At 55.7% G+C, this 23935-nt stretch overlaps 7 protein-coding genes across 7 annotated transcripts; 3 read left to right on the plus strand and 4 right to left on the minus strand.

Annotated features, from left to right (window-relative positions):
* Positions 1–387: 387 nt before the first annotated feature.
* CH63R_11948 (uncharacterized protein) lies at positions 388–3630 on the minus strand (the record flags this gene model as incomplete). The annotated part of the gene is made up of 3 exons (XM_018306922.1): positions 388–1041; positions 1099–3550; positions 3617–3630. 3 exons carry the CDS (start codon positions 3628–3630, stop codon positions 388–390), a joined length of 3120 nt encoding a protein of 1039 aa, XP_018153763.1.
* A 1262-nt stretch (positions 3631–4892) lies between these two features.
* CH63R_11949 (uncharacterized protein) lies at positions 4893–5835 on the minus strand (the record flags this gene model as incomplete). The annotated part of the gene is made up of 2 exons (XM_018306923.1): positions 4893–5396; positions 5458–5835. The coding sequence occupies 2 exons, from the start codon at positions 5833–5835 to the stop codon at positions 4893–4895; spliced, it is 882 nt and encodes a 293-aa protein (XP_018153764.1).
* Positions 5836–8626: 2791 nt separating this feature from the next.
* On the minus strand, positions 8627–10349 carry CH63R_11950 (D-lactonohydrolase; the record flags this gene model as incomplete). The annotated part of the gene is made up of 8 exons (XM_018306924.1): positions 8627–8835; positions 8930–9009; positions 9071–9167; positions 9267–9476; positions 9539–9646; positions 9702–9895; positions 9951–10105; positions 10185–10349. The coding sequence occupies 8 exons, from the start codon at positions 10347–10349 to the stop codon at positions 8627–8629; spliced, it is 1218 nt and encodes a 405-aa protein (XP_018153765.1).
* Positions 10350–13842: 3493 nt separating this feature from the next.
* Positions 13843–15250, plus strand: CH63R_11951 (Pectate lyase; the record flags this gene model as incomplete). Its single annotated transcript, XM_018306925.1, has 2 exons — positions 13843–14504; positions 14596–15250. The coding sequence occupies 2 exons, from the start codon at positions 13843–13845 to the stop codon at positions 15248–15250; spliced, it is 1317 nt and encodes a 438-aa protein (XP_018153766.1).
* A 1553-nt stretch (positions 15251–16803) lies between these two features.
* On the plus strand, positions 16804–18109 carry CH63R_11952 (uncharacterized protein; the record flags this gene model as incomplete). The annotated part of the gene is made up of 4 exons (XM_018306926.1): positions 16804–16911; positions 16969–17346; positions 17402–17606; positions 17700–18109. 4 exons carry the CDS (start codon positions 16804–16806, stop codon positions 18107–18109), a joined length of 1101 nt encoding a protein of 366 aa, XP_018153767.1.
* An 822-nt stretch (positions 18110–18931) lies between these two features.
* CH63R_11953 (L-serine ammonia-lyase) lies at positions 18932–21142 on the minus strand (the record flags this gene model as incomplete). Its single annotated transcript, XM_018306927.1, has 1 exon — positions 18932–21142. One exon carries the CDS (start codon positions 21140–21142, stop codon positions 18932–18934), a length of 2211 nt encoding a protein of 736 aa, XP_018153768.1.
* Positions 21143–21980: 838 nt separating this feature from the next.
* Positions 21981–23138, plus strand: CH63R_11954 (uncharacterized protein; the record flags this gene model as incomplete). The annotated part of the gene is made up of 1 exon (XM_018306928.1): positions 21981–23138. One exon carries the CDS (start codon positions 21981–21983, stop codon positions 23136–23138), a length of 1158 nt encoding a protein of 385 aa, XP_018153769.1.
* Between the last annotated feature and the right edge of the window lie 797 nt (positions 23139–23935).

The raw sequence follows: 23935 nt of genomic DNA on the forward strand, positions 1-23935 counted from the left end.
TGCGCATCGTGCCAGTCTCACTGACCTAGTATGTGAGCCGAGGTAGACATGCACATGGGACTCAGGTTCGTGGTCGGTTTGGACGTCAGCAAGTAGCAGAACTGGCCCGAGGCAAATGAAGCGTCGTCAGAAAAACACCAAGTAAAGCAAGAACAGAGAGGACGGACGAGCTGATCATCGTGGACCTCCAAAATCATTCATGTAGAATACTTGCAGTAGCATACATAGGTGTGCAATTGGTCCTTTCTCCCCATTCCTCATCTCGAACACACATTACAACTCGCAATGAGTCTCCCAAGAAATTTGGATCAAATGGTGTGACAGCACAATAATCCTTCCATAATCCTCACGACAACAATCCTTGCTTCGTTGTCCATGCTCATTGACTCACATCAGAAAGTGCGCGTTGATTCTGGAAGACGACAAGACTCTCAGGCCAGACGGGGTCCAGTACCAGGTAGGACCTCTTTGGCGCTGAGAGACCTCTGGCTCGGACTGTTGTCGACAGCTCGCCGTCGCGCAGTCATTCTTGCTCCAGCCGACTCGGAGATCATCGCCCCACCAGACCTGGGACTGACCATCGACACGCAACGTGACCAGGATGGAGCTAAGACCGGTGAAGTCCACGGCGGAAAAGGGGGTAAGAGGGCAATCAGCAGTCTTGTTGCAAGCGTTGACCCAGGCATCTTGACTGACGGCTGCGATCTCTTCGGCACTGCCGGCGTCCCACCTGTACCCCGTGAAGGTGAAAACGCAAAGCTGGTTCGGGACGGCGGCGTCGGCGTGGCAGCCCAGATTCATACCAAAGAAGTCAAACTGGAAGCAGGGAGAAGAAGCAAGCTTTCCCATGCCAATTTGTGCCGTGTCGCCAGATGCGTTGTCCGCGGAAGAGTTTGACAAAACGGGAGGCACAAACTCAATCAGACGGCCGCCGGAGGACGGAAGGAATGGCATCAGTGGCGGCGGGCCAACCAGGAATCCCTTGGAGAACCAGAAACGGTGGTATGGGTTGAAGAAGGGACCGGAAGGGACATCGTCGAACTGGAGAAAGGGAAAAAGTCAGCATCGGGAAAAGCAAACGGAACGGAGGAAACTTACATCCAGGTTGAGGTTGCCAACCTCCGTGGTGCCAGTGCAGATTGGTGTCGGCACTGGTGTCACAGCTGTCGCGGTCGTATTCACATAGCGCTTGTGGACGACTCCAGACTGGATGACGCTGGTGAAGACTCCGGTGGTGAAGACCTGGACGACAGAGCTTTGAACAATGACGCTCTGCCAGGTGGAGACAGCGACGGCAGAGGAAGTGACGACAGACCCAGAAACGGCGGCAGAGGCGGTCGGGATGGAGACAGTGACAGTGCCCGCGGCGCCAGTGGCAGCTACGATGGTTGAGACGCCAACGGTGGTGACAAGCGACTCGTAGGGGAAAGTGTACGTGGTTGTTGCATCGGCAACGACGTTGACCAATGTACTGGTGAGCACTGCTGTGGAGACAATCTCGGTCGTCAACGTGGTGGAGCAGGAGGTCTTGGTCGCAGCATTGGGAAGAGCAGAGTCGATACTTGATGCGACTGGCCAAAGGGTAACGACAGAAGGCGTGCTCTGGGGGGACGAGGCGAGAGTTGCAGGACTGACAACAGAACCGTAGCCGCCAATGAGAGGTGTTGGAAGACCAGCAATGGAAGTGGGAAAGCCTACGAGTGATGTTGGAAGAACAACAACCGACGTGGGAAAGCCAACGAGAGATGTGGGAATGCCAGCGATGGATGTTGGGACACCAGCAACAGGAGTTGCTTGGGTGACTGTCCAGACGATGACCGCAGGACCAGAGACGAAAGGAGGAACACCAGTCTGAGCTGAGTCACCATAGCCACCCGGGAGACCGCTGGCAGTTGTTGGGTCAGTGCCACCTGAAGGAACAGTGATCGTGATGGGCACTCCCGGACCAGATCCCGGGATACCAGAGGCCGGAACACCAGAGCCTGGACTACCAGAGCCGGGAACACCAGAGCCTGGACTACCAGAGCCGGGACCACCAGAGCCGGGAACGCCAGAGCCGGGAACGCCAGAGCCGGGAACGCCAGAGCCCGGGATACCAGAGGCGGGAAATCCGGATGCACCAGGAAGAGCGGGATCACCGTAGCTTCCAGAGATCGAGGTGGGAATCTGGCCACCAGGCGCCAAGGGTGGTAAGCCAGATGCTGGCACCGTCTGAATGAGTGTAACGGTGGAAGCCGCGAGAGTACTTGCGTCACCAGAACCAATGTCTCCTGGGACGCTGGGAAGTACAGTGATGTAGGTGGCAGGACCGCCGTCCGAAGGTCGAGGAACTGTCAGAGTGAAAACGACAACAGACGGGTCCGAGGGATCCATTGGTTGGTTGCCACTGCCAGCGCTGGGAGAAGAACCGTACAGAGTCGTGGCCACCACGGTTGCAACGCCGTCCGAGGGGATGTTTGAAGGTGAGGCGCGGACAATGGTGGTGGTCACAACAGATCCAGCGGTAGGAGAAGAGCCAGCAGTGGGTACAGTGAAAGTCGAAACAACTGTGCGAATGGAATAGCTCAACGAACCGTCAGGGCCAGGAACCATGGTTGCAATGTAACGAGTCGTTGTGCCGACAGAACCACCAGAAACGACGCCTCCAGGGACACCTCCAGGGACAACAGTCGAAGCAGCGGGAACACCAGTGGCGATGGGCCCGGTTCCAGTGGGCGCCGGGAAGGTGACAGTGAAGCAAGTCACAAGTGCATCGACGACAGGCGTGCCTTGACCAGAGCCGGCACGTGTTCGGTACAGCGTAGTGGTGAATGAAGTGACAGAGTCGCCATTGCTGGGGCCAGAGGGAGAGCCAGTGGCCACGGGCGCAGTGATGGTGTATGTGAAGAGCTCGCCAGAGCCAGGGTCGACGGCGCCAGCGGTCCAGGCAGAGCCAGGAACAGAACCGGTGGCAGCAGACTTAGGGAACGTGATTGTGAAAGACGCAACAACGCTGTCAACAGAGGGTGTGGCTTGACCTGGGTAGGCATTGGTTCTGAACAGAGTCGTGGTGATGACCGTGACGCCAGCAGTGTTGCTTCCAGAACCAGAATTGGGGGTGGCAGACTGGCAGTTGGAGGTGCCAGTCTTGGCGGGGTTCCAGGGGAAAGCAGGCGGTCCAGAGAGAGCACCAGTGGGCGTCTGTTGGCCACCAGTGACACCATTGCCAGAGGGAGCAGGAGAGTCGCCAACAGGGGTGCTGAGACCGGGAGAAGGGACAGTGACAGTGACGACAGTGAGAGCGGTGGGCTGGGCAGGGGATGACTCCCAAGGCTTGGGGCCAGTGAACTGGGAACCGCCAGCAGGGGGATCATAGCTGTCGATGGTGACAGTGAGAGTGGCCGGAAGGGCGGGAGAGGCAGGAGACCAAGGGGACTGGGCAGGGGGAAGAACCGTGGCAGTGACAGTCTTGACGACGACCGGGGGATCAACATTGTTGGCTGAGCCGACCGTGACAAAGACCGTTGTAGTGGCCGCCGCAGGACAAGTCGGCTGAGCGAAGCCGCCGGCGCTGCGATGGGATGTCAGCCCGTCAGGCCTCCGACCATCGAAACGACGTGATGAGAAACAGACTTACACCAAAGCCGCCATGGCGACGAGAGAAGCCCGCATCTTGGGCGATCGGGAGTGTGTTGGTTGGCCTAGGTGTAGGAAGAACACGTAGGAGACGTAGGAGACGCAAAGCTGCAGAGTGAATACGCAAGGAACGAAGACAAGCAAGAGAGAGAGAGACTGATGATCGAAAGGAGAGGAGGGAAAAGAGTGAAGAGATTTGGGGAGAGGATGAAGAGAAGAGAGATCAGGGACGGAAGATGATGATGACGGGGGATTAAATAGGAAGATGGGGGGGGGACTGGGGAGACGGGAGAGAATCTTGCGGAACAGCTGTGAAGCCTGATGGCAGCAAGAGGGGGCTGCGGTCTTCCTTCCCGTTGTCCGGTATCTGCAGGGAACCATCGAAGACGAGGCAGTCACGCACCTGCGTGCTTGCTTGCTGAAGAAGGGGGTAGGTGGGCCATATCGTGACGAGCAAGAACCATCTCACCTGGTCCTTCCTGGCCAGGAACAGGCGCAATCGCATCGTTGGCGGTGATCTCCTGAGCACCCCCCAAGCATCTCCGCTAAACTTCCTCTCTCAATACACCGTCGGAAACACTGGGCTTGTGTAAAGTATACTGCCTGCTAGATGCGAAGACTCAAGGAATGGGGATCAGGGTGTTGGGACAGGGCATTGTGGGGGTATACTGGTCTTGAAGATTCACCTGGGCTCACCTCAGAGAGAGACATCCAAAATTTGGTGGTATTCTTCCATTGTTCCTCACACTCGCGGCACGTGAAACCGCCTCATAGGCAAGTGTCCCTCCCGCCCAGATCTTCATGTGGTATTCCCTCCGAGAGCTTTCGAGCTGTTCTTTCCCTCATCGACGTTTGCAGCCCAGGCCCGCACTTGTGACATGACCTGTGGCAAAGACCCACCTACACAGCTTGATGCGAGGAAAGAGAGGCAGGAGCTGAGAAAAGATGCACCTCCTAAATCACACCCAGTGCCCCCCCAGGACTTCAAACGGTGCATGATCACGCCCTGTTTCTGTTAAGCTGGTAGCAGATGGAAGGTGCTGGGGCTGCTCTGGAAGAGGGAAGCTTCCAGCATCACAATGTAGGAAGCAGGGCCTTGGAACGCTCCTGGGCACTCAGGCAGCCCGGGCTCGAGACGAGATGGCTGGTGACCCGGCAGAAGAGGCGAGCAGCAGTGTTCGGGAGTTTGAGACCAAGTAGGGGGAATGGGACGAGAGGAATAAACGATGGAATTTCTTGCTTGCTAAGAAAGACACAGTGCAGCTCCATACACCTACTTAGACGGGGTCATCTTCGTAAGGAGGCGGCGGCGGAAGGGGTTCTCCCACCAGGCTCTCTGTCGCCTGCCGCCTCTTGTCGTCCTCGATCCTCGCCGCCCAAAGACCGGCCCCCGCCGACGTAGTGAGCAAGAAGAAGAATGATAGCACGGGGATCAGCTCGAGGATCATGGCGGCCGTGCCGAACCAGACATATTCCCAAGTCCTCGACTTGATCTCCTTCTTGGCTTCCTTCTTGCTCAAACCCCGCAGGTGGAACCACCGGTAATGTGCCAGCTTGCCCAACCGTGTGCCCGTGATGATGATGAAAGCCGGGGTGCCTACCACCGGAACAAAGTTCAGCGGCAGGAAGATGACGAGTTCGATGATCTGGACCATCGACCAGGGGGTGAAGACGGCGGGGGTCGTCGGCTTGCCGAGCATCTTGACGGCGGTGGGGGCATCGTGGAAGAGGATCCTGTGTGGAGCGACAAGGTCCGTCTGTGATTCCTTGATGAGGGTGGCCTGGTAAATAGCGCCGTCAGTATGCCCTTCAACGAGCCGAGAGAGGAACAGGAAGGCTTACATCGAAGACATCCACTCGACACTCGTCGACGAAGAATCCTTCAAAGAGGCCCTGGATCACGACAAGCCCTTCTCCGAGAACCAACACCACGGCGTTGACCCAGGCGCCCCACCCGTGGAAGATGGCCAGGAGCGCGAACTGCGGCAAGAACGCAAACGTAAACAGAATGAAGTAGACGAGGAAGGATATGATTGATAGCGGAAGCAGGCGGCTCAGGAACAGCGGGTAGAACTCCTTGTTCCGCAGGAAATACCAGATGCCGCGTAGGGGAAACGACGCCGCAATGCCGGCACGCTTCAGGTACCCGACGGGTCGTTCAACGGGTCGTAAGAGGACGTCGGTGCGGGATGACCACGCTGAGGGCTGTGATTCCGGCATCTCGGTTCTTTTTCCGCTCCGAAGATCGTCGTTTTCGAGTCGGCAAGCAGGCGTTTGCGTGGGGGAGTCGGGTTTGAGTTGATGACCCAGCGCCTGTGAGGCGACGATGGTGGTGCGAGGGCGTGAATGGCAGCTGATGCCTACGTCATCTACGATGGCATCACCTCATTGGTCAAAGCCTAGAATTGTCCCACATACCGGCAAGGAGGTCCATGCCCCTCACTGGGGGGGGCCTTTGTCCCTCCACTGGCTGCCAGTGTCAAACGGTCGGCTGCCAAATTGTCCAGGACGCAGTAAACGCAAACCAATTTTTTGGGATCATTTCCTAGTCCGACGAGTTCTTTTGGTACCCTAGAAAGAAATGCTCTTAGTTTTTTTTTTTGGCGATATGTGGGGCATCCAACCGCCGTCTCCAGCTCTAGAAGCTCCGGCTTCTCGAGTCGACCAAACCTGGTCGCACGCATAGCTTCGACACGATTTGGTGTTACTGCCTATCTATGGTGCATCTTGCAGTTCTCCTGACGGTGTTCTATCACCAATACCTGAAGGATACATACTGCAACGCCCATCCATGGCCGAACCTTGAGTAGCCACTCTCACAGGTTCTAGTGACGACCGTTGGGGGTTTGGCTTTCAATGTTCAGGGCGATTCGCAACCCTTTTGGAACTGCGGGCTGTGACAGAATTTTATTGCCAATCATGTCCCTCGATGGCGGTTTGGGATGAAAGCGAAAACTCATCACCTTCACAGCCTCAGCTTCTCAATTCCATGCGTCAGTCATTGTTACCTCGAGGGAACTGTCCTTTTTCTTCACAAGCTGTCCATGGCCGCAATTCGAATAGAATTATCACCAGCTTGCCCACCTGTGTTGACACTTTAGAGTATGGAGTACTAGTACAGTGACCTTTGAGACATTCGCCGGTCGATCACGCGTTCTTGCCTCATCCATAGATGGCAGGCTTTGACAACAGACATGTGAGACCCTTGTGCAATGAGCAGAATTGTCTATCGATGCTCGTGAACTGTGTGCTCACAAAATACCCCTGGCTTCAACGCAGAACATTGCTATGTCACTCGTTCTGGAAGTTACTGTCGTCACACAAGCCTCGCCATAGGCCCATTGAGGATTTTTCAGCAGATATCCAGGTCATTGATCATGTGATGAGAGCTGTGAACTTCAAAGGCAAGACCTGAAGCTCCTGCAGACCAAGGTTTGAGGAGGCATGTCTGAGTTCAATGCCCAGCAGTGTACATAAAAAGGCAAACAGCCTGCCACATCATGTTAAAAAACCCTCCCCTTCTAAAGTGAACCCTCCCCTTCTAAAGCGAACCCCCCCCCCCAGAAAAACCATGGCCGCAAGCGACCCAAGAACATCTCCGAAAGCTCAGTTGGTTTCAACAATATCTGGCGCCATCCACATACACCCCACAGCAAAGAGGATAAGAAATTGAGAATTCACAAAAAGAAAAGAAAGAAAAAGAAAAAAGACCTCACACCAGAATGGATTGCATTATCGCCATCTTCAAAGCCATTATGACAGTTGGGCGTCTTTAAACTCCTGGCCTCAGGGGTCCGCTCGCAGGCCTTTCTCATGAGCGCCAATACTCCAGCTCAGACAAAAAGTACAACCGCAAACGCCAATCATGCACGTGAGTAGGCTGAGAACGATGGAGGTAATCAGTATGTTCTTCCACTCCTTCTTCAGCATCTACTTTCCCGTGCCGCCTCCTTTAAGCTTACGCGAAATGAAAGTAATGAGGGAGCAGCCGCTAACAGGACGCTTACACAGTAACAATGAACAGCACAGCATCACCAGTGAACAATCCGCAAACCATTTCAAGAGCAATAAGAAGCAACAAAATACATCGTCTGCAGAATCTGGAAATAAACGAACTTGCAAACCTCGAGGGATGCACCAGAGAAGGGTAAAGGCTGGGGTCTTGACGAGCATATTCAGTGGGAACTACGGGCTTTGGGGAGTTGAACTGGGGCTGCATTGTGTATTTAAAGTCGACTATTCATCTCTGAATTCTCTCCAAGAACTTGTTTTCAGACATGACGTTCAGCAGGCACACCGCCTCATCCGTATTGCACCACTCTCAAACTCGAAATACCTCTCGTCCCTTCAGACTGCGAGACGACCTCCAAGATGTCACATCAACACATGCACATCCACACTATCATAAATCCAGCACCAATCTCAATCACTCTCTTCCTCCTATCATCATTGGCTTGATGATTCACCTCGGCCCCTAGGCAGCATGCGCCAATCTCGACTCAATTGTCAGCGAGATCTCTGCAAGTCACACGGTGAACTTTTCTGCGCATGGCATCGAAGAGCGAGATGTAGTCCCTGTGTCCAGTGAGGCTGTGGATTTCCACCACATCTAGCGCTAGGTATGACAGAAGATGAACATAACCGGGAGGGGCACCGTGACACAGAACAAGCCGAGCAGGGGCTGTACATTTCGAAGTGGTTGGCCGAGAATGGGCCTGAATGGACATCGTTCGGGTAACTTAGCTTGCAACCTTGAGGAGCACTGCCGTCAGCAAAGGTCCTGCATCGTCATTTACAGACCCCTGAAACCTGGACGGCGGACAGCCGGGCACTCGGCAGGGTTTCCAAAACACATGGCATTTCTGGGTACCATGGGCCAGAGGAATACCGTTCAAGCGGCAGACCACGATTTTCTTTCATTTCAGCACATTGAATGCAACTTATCAGTGAAGTCTTCTCAAACAGGTCTTGTTTCAGCAGACTAAAAACCCCTTTCTGTCCCGTCCATCATTCATGTCAAGGCAACCCCAGAAGCTGCGAGGGTAGCATAAAACAGCTTGGTCTGGCCCGTAATGACCATACGTCCATCACCGGCGAACTGGAAGTTGGCGGCGACGGTTCCGGTATAAATCTTGCCAATAAGCTTGCCCGAAGGGTTCCAGACATGAACACCGTCGTTGCAGCCGGCGTAGACGTTGCCTTTGGAGTCGGTGTGAACACCTGTGTTACAAGTAAAGTCAGTCACTAGTCCCATTGGTTCCAGCATTGGAACTACACTGCAGAGTCTCTCATGTCTCGAGAAGGGACTGCTCACCGTCTGGCAGACGCGCATGGGTGTGGGCGAACGTCTTGCGGTTGTCCCAAGTGCCATCCTCATTGACGTCGTAACGGTAGCTACAAGAAAAGTCAGCCATTGCCCAAGGAGAAAAAGACGATGAGATAGAAAGTCACTTACACAGTGGCTGGCTCAGTGAAGTTCTGGCCCATACGCCCGCGGCTGATTCCCGTGTCGGTGACATACGCGTAGGTTCCGTCAGGCGAGAACGTAATTCCTAGACGGAGCAACCGAATTCAGCTGCGTTCATCTATCGAACATGCGGTAATGCGTCGCATCGTTTGTATATGTATGGTTATTGGGGAACAGAACTTACCGTTGGGGGAAACGAAGTCGTCAGAGACCACAGTCAACGCGCCGGTCTTGGGGTTCAGGCGGTAGACCTGGTTCCGCAGACCCGGTTCAGGGCGGAAGTACTGCCAGTATCCGTACTGCGTGTCGGTGAAGTAGATGTCTCCATTGCGACGGTTCACAGCGACGTCATTGAGCGAGTTGAACTGTCGGCCGAAGTAGTTGTTGACAAGGACTAGGGGCGAGGCCGGTCAGCTCGCGAACGTTATGACAGGACGTGGACTGGATGCCACTCACGGGTTGTATTGTACGGTTCCAGCGGGTTCATCAGGTAGAGGGCCGAGGGAACACGGTCGCCCTGGCCCTCGCCAGCAAAAATGATCTGGCCTTGGTAGTTCGTTCCACCTATGGTACGTCAGCAAGGTCCTCCGCGCATGCAAGTTCGAGAGCTTTGTATTACCATTGGGGTTGATGACTTGGGGGTTCGACGGAACGGTGACAACCTCGACCTCGGGAGTATCCAGAGACCCGGCGCGAAGAGCCTCGACATCGGCCAGCGAGATCTTCTGAACAATGGATGACTTGTTCAGGCCCGTTCCCGCCGCGATGGGTCCTGCGTTCTGGACAAAGAAGACCTCCTCCGTCGGAGGGTACCTGTGATGCTCTTAGTCACCGGGACGGCTTATATGCCAACGCTTTGAGAGCTTACCAAACTACAGCCTCGTGGAAAATGGGATCCGTATCCGAGGTCGCAATCAGGGTCAATGACGGGTCGCTGCCGATGATGTCGTAGAACTCGGGATCGTAGATGTGGAAAGGCTTCTCTTTAAGAGACTCCTCAGTGACCCCAGGCCAGACGAACTTCTGTCCGTTTATTAGCCTTTGTCAGGCTGGTGATTTGCAAACGGCTTTAAGCAACCGCCTTCTCGTGCGTATGACTTACCGACGTGGCATTGAACTCGTATGGGGGCGGCACGACCTCCAGGACATTGAAGCTCTTCTGGTCAATGATCTGAGCCTTTTCGGGCAGAGACCTCTCAGCCAAAGCCAAAGATTGTGCCTGGACCCCCGAAAGAATCAGACTCGCGGTAACTACTGCCAAGGCCATGACGGGCGGGATTGTGGTGTGAGAAGACTGCGACTTCTCTCAACCGCAAAGGGGAAACTGCGTTGCGTCCCCAATGCCCATCCCACTCTTATATGTCTCAGTGCCAAGACAGACTCTCCTCACCGATTGTCCACTATGACTGGGGCATGAGGGGTAACGGACTGCATTCTAGCCCGCCCATCTCGCGGACCAGAGAGCTGGGCACTTATGCTGGGCAACCGGGGAACTGGGGCCTTGGGTTCCCATATTGGGGCGGAGATTGTCCGAGTCAACGAGCGGCAGTTGACCCTCCCAGCCACGGCGATCGTTACGTGAGTTGCGGTAAATAGCTGCTGTACGACGACATCGGGGGGAGACAGGGCCGTCGTCACCAAGCGGTTACACCCTAGAAAGTTGCGAGATGTGGCTGGTAGGGCAAGAAGCGGAAACCCAGGCACAGGGTGGGATTCCGGGGGTGCGGGGTGCGGGGGGGAAGAGGTCGAGGAGCCGGGGAGACTCGACGAACTATTGCTTATTACGATGGGATTGGGGCAAGGTCCCCGGTCGAGCTCGGGGTGGTGAAGTGCGGCGGGTGGCCGAGGACCACATGCACTGCCGAGCTCTGGGATCGGACGCCGAGAGAGTCGTTGCCAGCGGTTTCGTGCCGAGAAAACAGCAGTGAGAGGGGCGTATGTATGTATGGCATGAATCACCCGCTTGGTTGTTTGGTTTAACAGCTTGGACCAGCTGTTCAGCGCTTTAAGCTTAACTTCGCACCGATGAGTTTGCTTTCAAGCATGGCAACAAGCTCGGAAGGAGTTATCAATCACATAAACCCCATCATGCTCAGGCGGAGCGGGTGTCGACAGAAACCTTGTTATCATGTCATGTCAGCCCGCATGAACCTTGAGTCGGAAAAGGCACCCTGTCCGACGGGGAGAACGGCGGAAAAGCGGGTACATCGGAAAACCAGTCACTTCTTGAAATTCTTTCCCAATTATGGAAAAGAGCTTAACATAGGCAATGAGGTTTGTCTACCGGGAGGAGTTCAGCTGGTAGAGAGACAGAAAGAGAGAAATGTCTCAGCAGTCCGTCTCACTGTCAACTCCGCCCAAAAGTATAAAGTTAATGAGCAGCAAGGAGGTTGCGTGGGGCGGGCGGCCAAGCACTCTTTTTTGTGTGTGGCTGTAACTGGATCACTTTCCGTGGGGCCCAGCCGGGGTGAAAAAGAAGAAAAAAGAAGAAAAGACAAGGTACGTTGAAAATCAATAGATAGGGCAGAAGGCTGACCCTGTCAGACAGTTAGTTTTGTCATATTGATTCGTCTGTCACTCAGTTACATTGAGTCGACTGTGGGTAAGTTGCATCTTGACGACCGACACATCAAAGACCGACCGCAAAAAGAGTGTGTGACAACTGTGAGATTCGAACTCACGCCTCTTTCGAGACCAGAATACGCCCCGCTGAAGGGAAGATCGGGAAGTGGAACTTCGTTTCTTGAGTCTGGCGCCTTAGACCGCTCGGCCAAGTTGCCAGGAATTGTATGAGACGTTGTCGTCCGTAGGGAACCCAACTTCCTTGGCGCACAATGGGATCTGCATGTCAGCTTCAGGTTAGGCATCATGTCGTTGTAATCGTCTCGCCATGAGGTCTGTGTAGTCAATAGTCGGAAGAAATTTGCATTTGCGGAACTCTTGCGGCAACGTGTTAACGGACACTGGCTGTGCCTTACGCGCTCAGCTGCTTCACCATTGTCAGGGCTAGGCGTTACTTGTTACTTCGGCGTTGATGCATATACAAATCTCCAGTTGTCTGTCAGGCAGACTTAACAGCGAGCATGTGCCATCTTGGTTCTCGTCAGGCCGGTTGAGACGAGAAAAATAGACAGTTGAAGCCGGATGGCGGCTAAGAAATTTCTTGATATGGTCTTCATGCCCAGTTGTTGCTCAGGTATGTCGCCCTGATCTATAATGAGACACTGTCTTGCTGTGTGTGTGTGTGTGTGATGTTTTCTATTCTACCAACTTTCGAACTTGATTTCGTAGCTATTTGCAGTAGAGGTGACTTGTTGTCTGGTCTGACCTGTGAGCAATCAGTTCACTAGACGATGTCAAAAATGGTGACAATGCCACACATTGACGGGTCTCAGCTACACAAGGTGGATGATAGATAGCAGGACTTGAATTTTGGCCCATCAATAGATTTGAGCGTTACAGCAGCCATATGCGAAGTGTTCAAGCCCTGGTCCTCGCCTAGACACGAGGGGTGTTGTCTGACCTTTGGATATTCAGACCAGCATTGGATCTACATATGGATTTGCAATAAGGTCCATTAGCTCCAATTACTTCTCCGAGTTCTCTTTATGTTGAAGGCAGTATGGGCATCAAGATTATGTAGTTCGGGTAGACCGATTGTGAATGAGTCGTCACAGGACAAGCCGCCCGTCTCACACATTTTCGACAGGTCGGCCAAGTCAGTATTTGATGACGCCACGAAGTTTACCTCCGATTCAAACTACCGTCCTGACTACTGTTCTGGCAATAAAGATAAACGAACACACGAGAAGAGAGAAAGTCGGGTTGTTATGTTAAACATAGCCAGACAGGAATTGTAACTTTTGTAAGGAACTGTGGTAGTTTGCCCTGTCAACGAGGTGAGTTTCGCTCTGTTAGACTATCCATGTTTGAGGAACAGGGTTGCAGCATCGTGCACAATATAATGTGGACTGAGCACAAGAGTCTATTTCATTTTGATGACCTAAATACTTCTCTTTCAGTTGTCATCCGTGTGCCCACGCTAGAAGCGCTCTCCTCGAGACAGGTGGAACTACTGGTTTGAACTTCGTCCACCTGTCAGGATGTACTAGTATCCAAGATAAAGTGGTCCAGACGTTAGAAGGCTTGTTCTCCTCGGCACTCTGGGGACCCAAGTCGGCAAGACGGCAACCGGCACCCGCGGCGGCTTGGCCCGACGTCAACAACACGGCGAATCTTGGAGTCTACGGAGCAAGCCAAGCGGACAAGATGGAAAAGAGGCACGCCTCCAGCACTTGGCCATAATTTAACTGCCAGATGCCATGCGTGGCTACAGGGAAGTTAAACTACCAATGTCTGCCGAAACACATGCCAATGGTGGAATTTTGGGACCAGAGATTCGACGGATGCCGATTGTGGGGGCGGTAAACGGTGAAAAGCTCACGGATACATCGAAACGTCGATTTCCACGAACGAAAGAACATCATCTCGTGGATCGCGATTTGAGAAAAGGAGGCATCAAGAGAGTATGGGTGTCACACGTAAATGAGGTGGAGAGAAGCCCCCATGGAGTGCCGAGAAAGGCAAGGAGAGCACCCGGCTCTTGAACACTGGGGAGAAAGTCCATATAAGTCGGTCAAACCGACTGTGAAGTAACTTTGCTCGGGGAACAAGAGCCTTTATTCAACTTCACTGTCTATACTTCTCTACCTGTCGAGTTCATTCTTTCTACTCATTCATTTTCTACCATTCTTTCCAAGATGTTGTCTGTGTTCAAGTTCTTGGTCGCCGCGGCTCCGGCAGTCCTGGCGGCTGATATCTTCGTTTCCACCGACGGATCGAGCAGTGGGAGCGGCTCCATCAGCTCGCCCTACTCGTCGATTCAAGACGCCGTTGATGCCGCCAGCCCCGGCGATACAATTCGTATCCGCGGCGGCACCTACAAGCCGTCCGAGAACATCTCGTTCCGCAAGAGCGGCACGTCCAGCTCCCCGTACACCGTGCGTGCCCACGATGGCGAGGAGGTCATCCTGGATGGTGACAACCTCTTCGGAACCCCCGTCGAAGAGTACGAGGGCTCCCTTCCGAGCTCGAAAAGGGGCATTTTCCACATCCGCGGCGCCGACTACTGGCGGTTCTACAACCTGACCTTCACCAAGGGACCCTACGGTCTCTACGTCGAGGACTCGTCCAACAACTATTTCGAGCGCATCACGACTCACACCAACTACGAGTCCGGCATGCACCTCCAGAACAAGATCTCCAACACGGAAATCGTCTTTCTGGACTCCTACTTCAACTACGACCCGCGCAAGAACGGCCGTAGCGCCGATGGAATCTCGTTGAAGGAGGGATCGGGAGATGGCAACATCATCCGTGGAGCACGCATCTGGCACAACTCGGACGATGGCATCGACCTTTGGTGAGCCCCCTTTCCGGCAAATCCAGCCCAGACGCGGCGCGGGCATGCACGCTCTTTGCATTTGACTCCGTGAACTAACGTGTCTGCCCAGGCAATTTGGCTCCCCCGTCACCATCCTGGACTGCATCGTGTTCGAGAACGGCTTCGACCGTTGGGACGTCGGCTCCAAGCACGAGGCGGACGGCCACGGCGTCAAGCTCGGCGGCGGTAGCTCGGCGTCGGACCGCACGCCCGTAGACCACGTCGTCAAGAACGTCATCTCCTTTGGCAACAAGCGGCGCGGCTTCACCGACAACAACATGCCGGGCGACATGACCTTTGAGCGCAACACGGCCTACAAGAACGGCGAGGAGGGCTTCAACACGCGCTCTTCGTCTGCCACGTACACGGGCAACCTGGCGGCCGAGAACTTTGGCACCACCGACACGGACGACCAGTACTACTTCATCGACGGCGTCACGTCCAAGGGGAACTCGTGGGACGAGGGACAGACGTGGTCGGATGCCAGCTTCGTCAGCGTCGACACGGACTCAGTCACCGGCTCTCGTGCGGCTGATGGGCGTCTCCCCGCGATCGTGAAAGACTTCCTGGTCCCTGTCGACGGAGAGGAGCTCGGCGCGCGCGTTGGCGACTGGGCTGCTGGGGATGCCTCGTTCTCTGGCGCCAGCGCTCAGCTGATCGAGGGCGAGACCGAGGTCGACTCCATTGGCTGCAGTACGAAGCTGAGACGCGTACGCAGGGCTTAGAGGATCAATAGTTACCTTCGGAGGCGCTCAGAGATTCCAGGGGTCACTGAGTACGTGGCATAGTGCGGCTTTTGCCAGGGGGTCCGTTTTGGGAATGCCGAGTGAGGTCAGGCCCGGGGTTACTCTTCATTCAGGAAACCCCTTCGTACATGGCTGTTTACCAGTGTGGCAGCGTCGTTTTCCCAAGCAATCTTATTGGGAAAACGGTCCGGCGCACAATTGTCCGAGTTGGTGTTGTTAGTGCGCAGTCTTACTTGATCGAGTCGTTACTCCGCACCGCACTAGCGAGAAGATAGATAGCTGAGCTGCATACGTACGACTTTCCTTCTTCCTCGCTTCGTGTTTTGATATCAGAGACAGTGAGTGGTAGACATACACACGGAACGACTGACGGATGGATGGGCCAGAGCCCAAGTGTGACCTTGCGTCTTCCTACCTTTGCATCTCTCGGTTCCTCTCCCTTGGGAAACAATGGAAGGCCAAGCTTTCACAAACACCCGACATTTCACTAGTGGATGTCTGAGCGAGAGGTCTTGGAGCCACGTGGGATCGATGCTTTTAGCACACCGCAATGTTTGGTCCGCCTCATTTCAGGGTGCCGGCTTGTAAATCCCGAGAATTTGGGACCGTCCCGGGAACACGGCACCTGTCCGACTGGTGTTGCTGCCTGGGCTCTGGGCCATAAGGTTACTTACAACCCTTGTTTTATTCGCATGGCGTCCGGCAACAATTTAAGGGAGAAGGGCTAGCAGCCCCGTGTAGGACCAGCCCACCGGTCCATGATCAGTCCACCGCCGGTCCACGATTGTGCATCGCAGCGGACGGCGGGCATGTCCGGGGGCTGAAGCTGCACGCCTTTGATGTTACCGGGGGTTGGAACGACTACCGAAGCCGAGCCGCCCATTCAGCATCTGCTGATGCCTTACCCTGCTTATCTCACAGCTGGTTTTGAGCCAATATGTCTGCCCTTTTCGGGAGCCGCGACCCCGGTCTATCGATTCGCGAATGCCAAGACAATGGCTGTGGTTTGGCAGCGGTTGATCGAGGGAGTGGCTGGCGGGTGTGGGGAGGGAGGGGGGGGAAAAGGGCACATAGAGGCTTGATTTCCGTGAGCTGAAGGCGCCTCATTGTCGACCGTCGGCTGGAAGCGCCTCGAGCACTCACTCGCACAGACGAAGCCGGCCAGTCGCGATGACACCAAGTTACGCGCCGCCCTTCCGATCATCCGGGGGGGCTATCGGGCTGCACCAAGAAACCGTTTGGACCTTGTTTGCCGACCTCGAGATCGTGGGATTGGTTGGTAGTCTGGGAATTCCCATCGACACATGGAATTCTGCCATGTGAGAGAGTAAGTATGAGCCGTGCAATAAGCTTGAACGACATGTTGATATGCCTTGACCGAGACATATAAAGCCTGTCCATCTCCCCCAGTCCTCTGGTCTCAAGTCATCATCGCAGTCATCGCCTACTCATCATAAGCCTTTAAGCTTTCTCATCTCTCATCTCTCGCTTCACCATCTCACTTTGTGGTATCCCAACTGCACTCTGCAAACATGCGCTCCGCCCTGATTGTTGCCGCCGTTGCCGGCCTTGTCACTGCCGGCCCAGTTGCCCCCCGTGACACGTCTGCCCAGGACGGGATTGACCTGAGTATCTTCGACGTGGGTGAACTGGTTTTCCCATTTCTGTTTCTTCTAGTAAGCTGACACGAGTTGCAGGCTGAGCCAAAGCCGACCAAGGTCGGCCCGGCAGTTGGCGTCAACCACGAGCCGCCAACTTACAACCAGGCGGAGGCGCAAGCCTCTGCTCTTCAGGATGCCGTTGCAAATCCCGTCATCTCTGCCAGGTCAGAGCTGGTGGCACGCGCCTCGACTTGCACCAACTCCAACCAAGAACCCGACGGCTACGGGCCCGTACCGTCGCCCGACACCTACGACTCCTTCATGTCGTGGACTGCGCTGGACGACATTGCCAACAACGCCGTCGTTCCCCAAGGATACTCCTTGGTCTTTGGGGATAAGCAAGCCTCGGTGGAGGGCTCGGGCTACCAGGGTCTCTACACCTTGACCAGCTACAACCCTATCCAGTGTCAACAGGTATGGTTTACCTTGGACCCAGTTGTGGGATACGGCAATGGCTAAACCTGCCCAGTACTGCGACGCCGCTCCCGCCTGCTACGGCTTCAACCTGTTCATGGAGAGGAACCCCAAGTTCACGCCGAGTGATACATGTGTCGACCCCGAGAGCATCACCAACTACAAGTGCACGCTCTGGGGTGCCGGAGTCTCCGAGGCGTCCGCCACGAACCAGGGGCAATGGAGAAACCAGTTCCACGTCGGCGTCGCTGGATCGAACGGTATGTCTTCTCTTCTCCCCCACTTTACATCTCAACACTCTACCACTCTCATGAATAGTCGGGAAAAAGGCTGACTGATGATGGGTTGAAAAGGGTACAACAAGAACTCCCCCCCGGACTCGATAGCCAACTTTGACGGCCCCTTTGCCCTTGGCGGCGCTATCCAGGCCCCCAACTCGTACATTGGCGCCAAGTACTACCCCGGCGTCTACGACCCGGGCCAGTGTGCCGCGGCGTGCCAGGCGACGACCCAGTACGACCACGACCACCCGAGGAGCGACGGCACCTACGACGCGTGCAACTTCTTCAACGCCTACGTGCTGAGCCAGAACAACGTGCCCCAGGGGACCTACTGCTCCCTGTACACCACTTCCTGGGACAAGAGCTACAGCACCAACTACGGGCAGTACCGGGGCGACGACTACTTCTCCGTCTCGCAGAGCTACAGCTACAAGCTCACCGTCCAGGACTCGGGCAACGTCAACGCCGCTCCCCCGTCCTAAGACCATCATCACTCAAGCTCATATCAGGCCCGCAGTACTCTTCCCGTTTGGCATCCTCCGTCTTGCTTTCTCCGCACAGCCTCCCAAGGGGTCCGAACTTGGCATATAATCGAGGGACATGTCCCGCAACTGCTCCAGTTTCTTTTTGAAGTGAACAAGTGAGAGATCGAATGACTGCACATAGATGAGTTTAATGTATCTAGATTTCATTAGTACACAATTTGAGTTTATCCAGCCCAGGCGTCGAATACTAGTAAAGCATATCATCCAGCCGTGAATATATTCTCACACTATCATGATGTAGAAGAACATGAAGTAGCATCTTGGGATACCGATATTTGAACGAGTATGAAGATGATAATGACAATGCAGCACCGTGACGAATCGTCATAGGTCAAAGACTACAGAACGTTGCCATTCGAAATCCTGGTAAAACGGTGTTGACACGTTAACCCGAACTCACTACCCAACTGGCCTACCTTGCATGGAATGTGAACATGCTGCGGGCCGGCCCCAGATCTCTTCCTCCGTCGTATACGGCCGGTATATGCAGCGCACCTCTCCTAGAACGTGGAAGATATTCCTGACATGTACCTGGATCACTGGGATGAGGTGTGTAAGTATCGGCTGTTAACGTAAGTCGACTATCTTTTCTGAAGTTCTTTTTTTTGTTACGTCTATTATCCCTGAGAACGTGTAGACTCCCTGACTGAACCGTCCAGATACCAAAACAACCCACATCTATATCGGAACCCAAACCCGACCAAAACGGAAGACACACACACACACACACACACAAAACCCCCAAAAAACAAAACATTCTTAGCAGTCGGGCACGCTGACGGGGATGTTGAAAGGCACGCTCGTCGCGAGCCCGCTCAGACTCGTCTCCTTGAACTCGTTCCTCATGCCCTTGGCCGTTAGGCGCATGGCGCGGATGGCGTCGTCGAGGCGGACCTTCTGGGTGCCCGTCTCGCTGCTCAGGGCCAGGTTGGCGCTCGAGATGGCCTTGATGGCGCCCAGGGCGTTCCGCTCGATGCACGGCGCCTGCACGAGGCCCCCGATCGGGTCGCAGGTCAGGCCGAGGTTGTGCTCGATGCCGATCTCGGCGGCCTGCTCGATGGCCTCGGGGCTGGCGCCCATGCAGGCGGCGAAGGCGCCGGCGGCCATGGAGCAGGCGACGCCGACCTCGGCCATGCAGCCGCCCTCGGCAGCGGAGATGGTGGCGCCGCGCTTGTACAGCATGCCGATGGCAGCGGCCGTGAGCAGGAAGGTCGCGATGTCGCGCTCCGGGTCGTCGCTGATGAACTCGATGGTGTACTTGAGCACGGCGGGGATGATGCCGGCCGCGCCGTTGGTCGGGGCCGTCACGATGCGTCCGCCGGCGGCGTTGGTCTCGTTGACGGCGATGGCGTAGACGGTGAGATAGTCCATGGTAGGGAACGTGGTGCGTCGCGAAGGGGACGGGGTGATGGGGTGGTCCAGGGAGCCGAGGATCCGGGGAGGTTGGCGCCGTCCTACGGTGAGGCCCTGGCGCCTGGGCTTGCTCAGTGCCGCAGGGGTCGACGGCGACGGTGACCCGGTCGATGCGCCCGGTAGGGAAGGCTTGTCGCCGGTTCCCTTGTCTATCGGGTTGGGGGAGGTGTGGCCGGCCGTGGAGTAGAGTCCCCGGGTCAGCCTCCGGTACAGGGCCGGAGCTCGCCGGTGAAGCTTGAGCGAGCCCGGCAGTTTCGTGTCCAGTGGCGCCTGCACGCTCTCTAGGATGCTGGTATCCATGACCTGCCAGATCTTGAACAGCTTGTGGTAGATCTCCTCGTCGGTGTAGCCATGGCTCTTCTCGTTCTCGTACACGAGCTGGGCGATGGTGAGGTTGTGCTTGCGGCACAGCGCCAGCAGGCTCGTGGCGTCTCGGAAGGGGTACCGAGGACCAGACAGCTCCCCGTCCCCGGACGTCTCGCTGCTTTCCGGTCCCTCAATCCCGTTGCCGGACGATGCCGATGCTACGGGTGAGAGGTGGCCGGCCTGGGCGCCCTCGAGCAGCATCGTGTCATCTTTGGCCTCGTCGAGAGGCTTGACCTCGGCACCGTTCCGACGATCGCCGGCGGCGTCGGACCGTCTGATCTCCTTGTAGAACATGTTCTCCGCCAGATCGGCCGGGTGTCTTCCGGTTCCCTCAGCAGATCCGTCTGGGGACTCAGCCGCTCGGATCATCGAGGACGATGACGACGACGACGTCGCATCCGGGTTGATGGACAGGGCGCCGTTGACGACGAAGCCGCCGCCGACGCTGAACATGTCGTTGGTGGCCAACACGTAGCCGTCTTCGTCAAAGACGGTGAAGCGCATGCCGTTGCTGTGCATTGGCAGCTTCCGGCCCCATTCCCAGACGAAGTCGCGCTCGTAGTCGAAGGCCACCTCCTTGCCCTTGCCGTCCGACAGACCCTGGCCGAGGAACAGCTTCTTGGTGTTCTTGATCTCGGTGAACCTCTCGGGCACGTAAGCGGTGTCGACCGTCTCGACGTCGGCGCTCTCGAGGCCGAGCAGCAGAGCCGAAGGCGTCATGTGGCCCTCGCCCGTCAGGGCCAGGCTGCCGTAGATGGACACGCGGATCTTGTTGACCTTGTGCAGCAGGTTCGCCTCGGCCAAATCGGCGACGAAGATGTTGCCGGCGCGCATGGGCCCGACGGTATGAGACGACGACGGGCCGATGCCGATGGAGAACAGGTCAAAGGTCGAGATGACGGCATGCTCGTGGTCGGCTTCGCTATAACTGCCCGTGTCCTCCTCATCTTCGGCCTCCTCGTTGAGTCTCTGCGCCGTGCTGCTGAACAGCCTCCGCGACGACGATGACGGCGACTGCAGACTCGCAAAAGCCGCCGTCGCCGGGCTGGTGGTGGTGCATCGGGCCCCGTGCCGAATCGTCGGGTTGGCCGCCGAGGGTGTCCTGCATCCGGGGCCGACGAGCCGCGTTGAAGCGCGTCGAGCCGAAGCCCCACGCAGCTGGGTGAGCCTCTGGATCGAAGGACGGTTCATGGCCAACGCCGGTCAGTTGAATGACTATGAGGGAGAGGTGGATGTTTATCTCATGGGATGTTGAAAGATGGCATGAACCCTCCGAGCCAAAACTCTGCACGTCTTTGGGGGGTTTCGGAACAGGGCGGTCTGGGGTAGCCCTGATGAGATGAGAGTGAGTGAGTGAGAGATAAGCACAGATCAAAGAGCTGCCCTCAACATCCCTCGTCCTCTCTCCCTCTCCCTCTCCCTGGAGTCTATCTATCTATGTCTGTCTGGGGTAAGACAAACGGCCCCGGGATCGTCGCATTGACCAATCAATGAGCCGAGATTTGTAAACCCCACCGACGGGCATCAGGATACGTAATGATTTGGTGTTGTTTGCTCGTTTGGACAAACCTTGTCTGCTTTGCTCAAGTACAGCTACAGCGTGGGTAAAGGGTCCATCACATAGTGTAAAGTTAAGCCGGCATGAGCTTTACTATGCCCACTAAGTAAGTGTGTGTGTGTGTGTGTGTGTGTGTGTGTGTGTGAGTAGCCTTTTGGTGTGGGATGAGTGAGAGATGAGGCACCAAATGTCCCCTTGGCATGCGACTGTAACACAATTGGACAAACAGAGTGCGTAAGCCGCATTAAGCCTGTTTGGGAGACGCAGAGCGGCACAGCTGGGGAGGGGAGGGGAAACCATGTGAGATTATGCCATGGCAGGAAACCAACCAACCGTCTTTGAGCGGATTGAATATTGTTCATTCAAACTCTCATACCGACTCATCCTATTCATCTTACACCGACTTATCCTTCTCATACCGTTTCATCTCTTGCCCTGCCGTTCGTCTTACCCGAGCCTTCTCGCGCGGCGATGACAGAGACTCGCGATGTTCAGAGAGAGTCTCCGGCAGCCAGAGTGGAAGATCAACTGACTTCCACCGGCGGGTCTACGTGCGATTCAACCGCTAGCCAGCCAAGCTCGCAGCTGCAGTCGAGCTTCTTCTCCGCCCTCCCGCTAGAAATCCGCCAGAGCATTTACCGTCATCTCTGGTTGGCCACCGGATCGACCCAACACGTGTACCAGTCCGGCGCGTCCTTGTTGGCGCCTCTCTCCCACTGCCGATGCATCGCGGACCTGGACGCCGAGGATACCCGAGAGGTCGAGCTCGCGCGCATATTGAACACCCCACCGGGTGACTCGGCCACGGTCGAGGGCGGCGTAGGTCCGGGGTCGACGGAGGAAAGAGACGCCATTATGGAATGGCGGTATCGCGTCGTATCGATGTGGTGCAGCCACTGGCCATGCGAGGAAGAGCCGCCTGTCCTGCGCGCGGTTGATACCGACGCCTTGAAGGACGGAAGCGAAGGGAAGGAGATCGTGCCGCTGAAGGATCGGGAGAGCCAGCACCGGCTCTTCGTCAAAGAGTTCAGCCCATTCCTGGCAACCCTCCTCGCCTGCAAACGCATGCATGGAGAGGCAGTCGATTCCATCTACGACGCCACCACATTCTCCTTCGTCGGCACGGATGCCCTCTCGCGCTTCCTCAACACCACGGCGCCTGACTCTCTCGTTCGCATCACCAAGCTGCATCTGACATGGCGAGCCCCGATAGCGACCTACATGAATCTCGACTCGGAAGAGAGCTTCACAGAAATGGCCAGGTGGGAGAAGATGTGGGCCGAGGTGGCCCTCAAGATCCCTCGCCTCAAAGAGCTCCGGATCTGGGCGTACCCATGCTACGCCCGGTACCCGATGCCCCATGAAGAGTGGTTGAGGGCACTCCACCAGTTCGGGAACGTGCCCAAGTTCGACGTCTCCTTCAGGTGGTTCCAGAATCCTCCAACGCCGGATACCGGCCCCCTGGACTTTTTGGACGACGCGCCATTCGAATACGATAGGATACCCCCGGTGCAGGATAACCCTCTTCACTTCCACTGGCGGCGGTTGATCGGCCTGCCCCCGGATGAGCCGCGTCACCCCGTGAGCCGACGACAGAAGAAGCGGCGATATCTCGGGAGGGCGCTGTAGGACACGGTAACTTGAGGGCAAAGGTTCCACGACCAGATGCATGGGGTCCGCCGTTGCACCCCTCATCTCACGCGGTCCTGCGTTTCTGGTTGCTGAGTGCCGCTATGACGGTCTGGATCGTTTTTTTGGTTGCTTTCGTACATGGCGCGCGTCGTCTGATGTTTCGAACGCCGACCAAGGACTTTCTACGGCGGACACGATGCAGCGCAGCCCTATTGATCCGCATATGGTCTCGAATAGGCCATTCACTCGACACGAACAAGGGGCTGCCCTCGGCGTAATCGTTGTTGGTGGGCTGAACACAGATTGTGGCCATTGGGTGTTAGTTGAAGCCAGGGCATGTGCTTCAAGGCTATCTTCCAAGGATTCAACCTTGCTTTCCGCGTAGAGACGATGGCATTGCGCATGAAACAGTTGTTGCTTTCGTTACCTTTGTGTTGGACGAACATCTGGTCGGACGAACAAGAGATAACAAACGGTCAGCTGCCATCTCGATGGCTCCTCATGCAAGGTAGTTAATTCCCTGAGCAAAAAGCAACCACCAGCTGGTCTCGGTTTCTACTCATCTTGTGCCGGGGAGTAATCCCTCATCGCCGAAAGCCCCAGAGTGATGTTCAGATGACGCACGCTGTGACCTGGGATCTCGGGAACGAAGGCGATGATGCCCGAGGCTTGAGCGCTCATTGAGTTATAAAATTGACAATCCCGATGCCCAGGTAGTTGTGTCATCGCAGCTAGACATTCGGTCCTTGCGCTCTTCTGCTCTAACGTCGAATCTTATCATCGGCCTTGTGGCC

This window comes from Colletotrichum higginsianum, chromosome 8 (assembly GCF_001672515.1).
Source record: "Colletotrichum higginsianum IMI 349063 chromosome 8, whole genome shotgun sequence".
Classification (NCBI taxonomy): Eukaryota; Fungi; Ascomycota; class Sordariomycetes; order Glomerellales; family Glomerellaceae; genus Colletotrichum; species Colletotrichum higginsianum.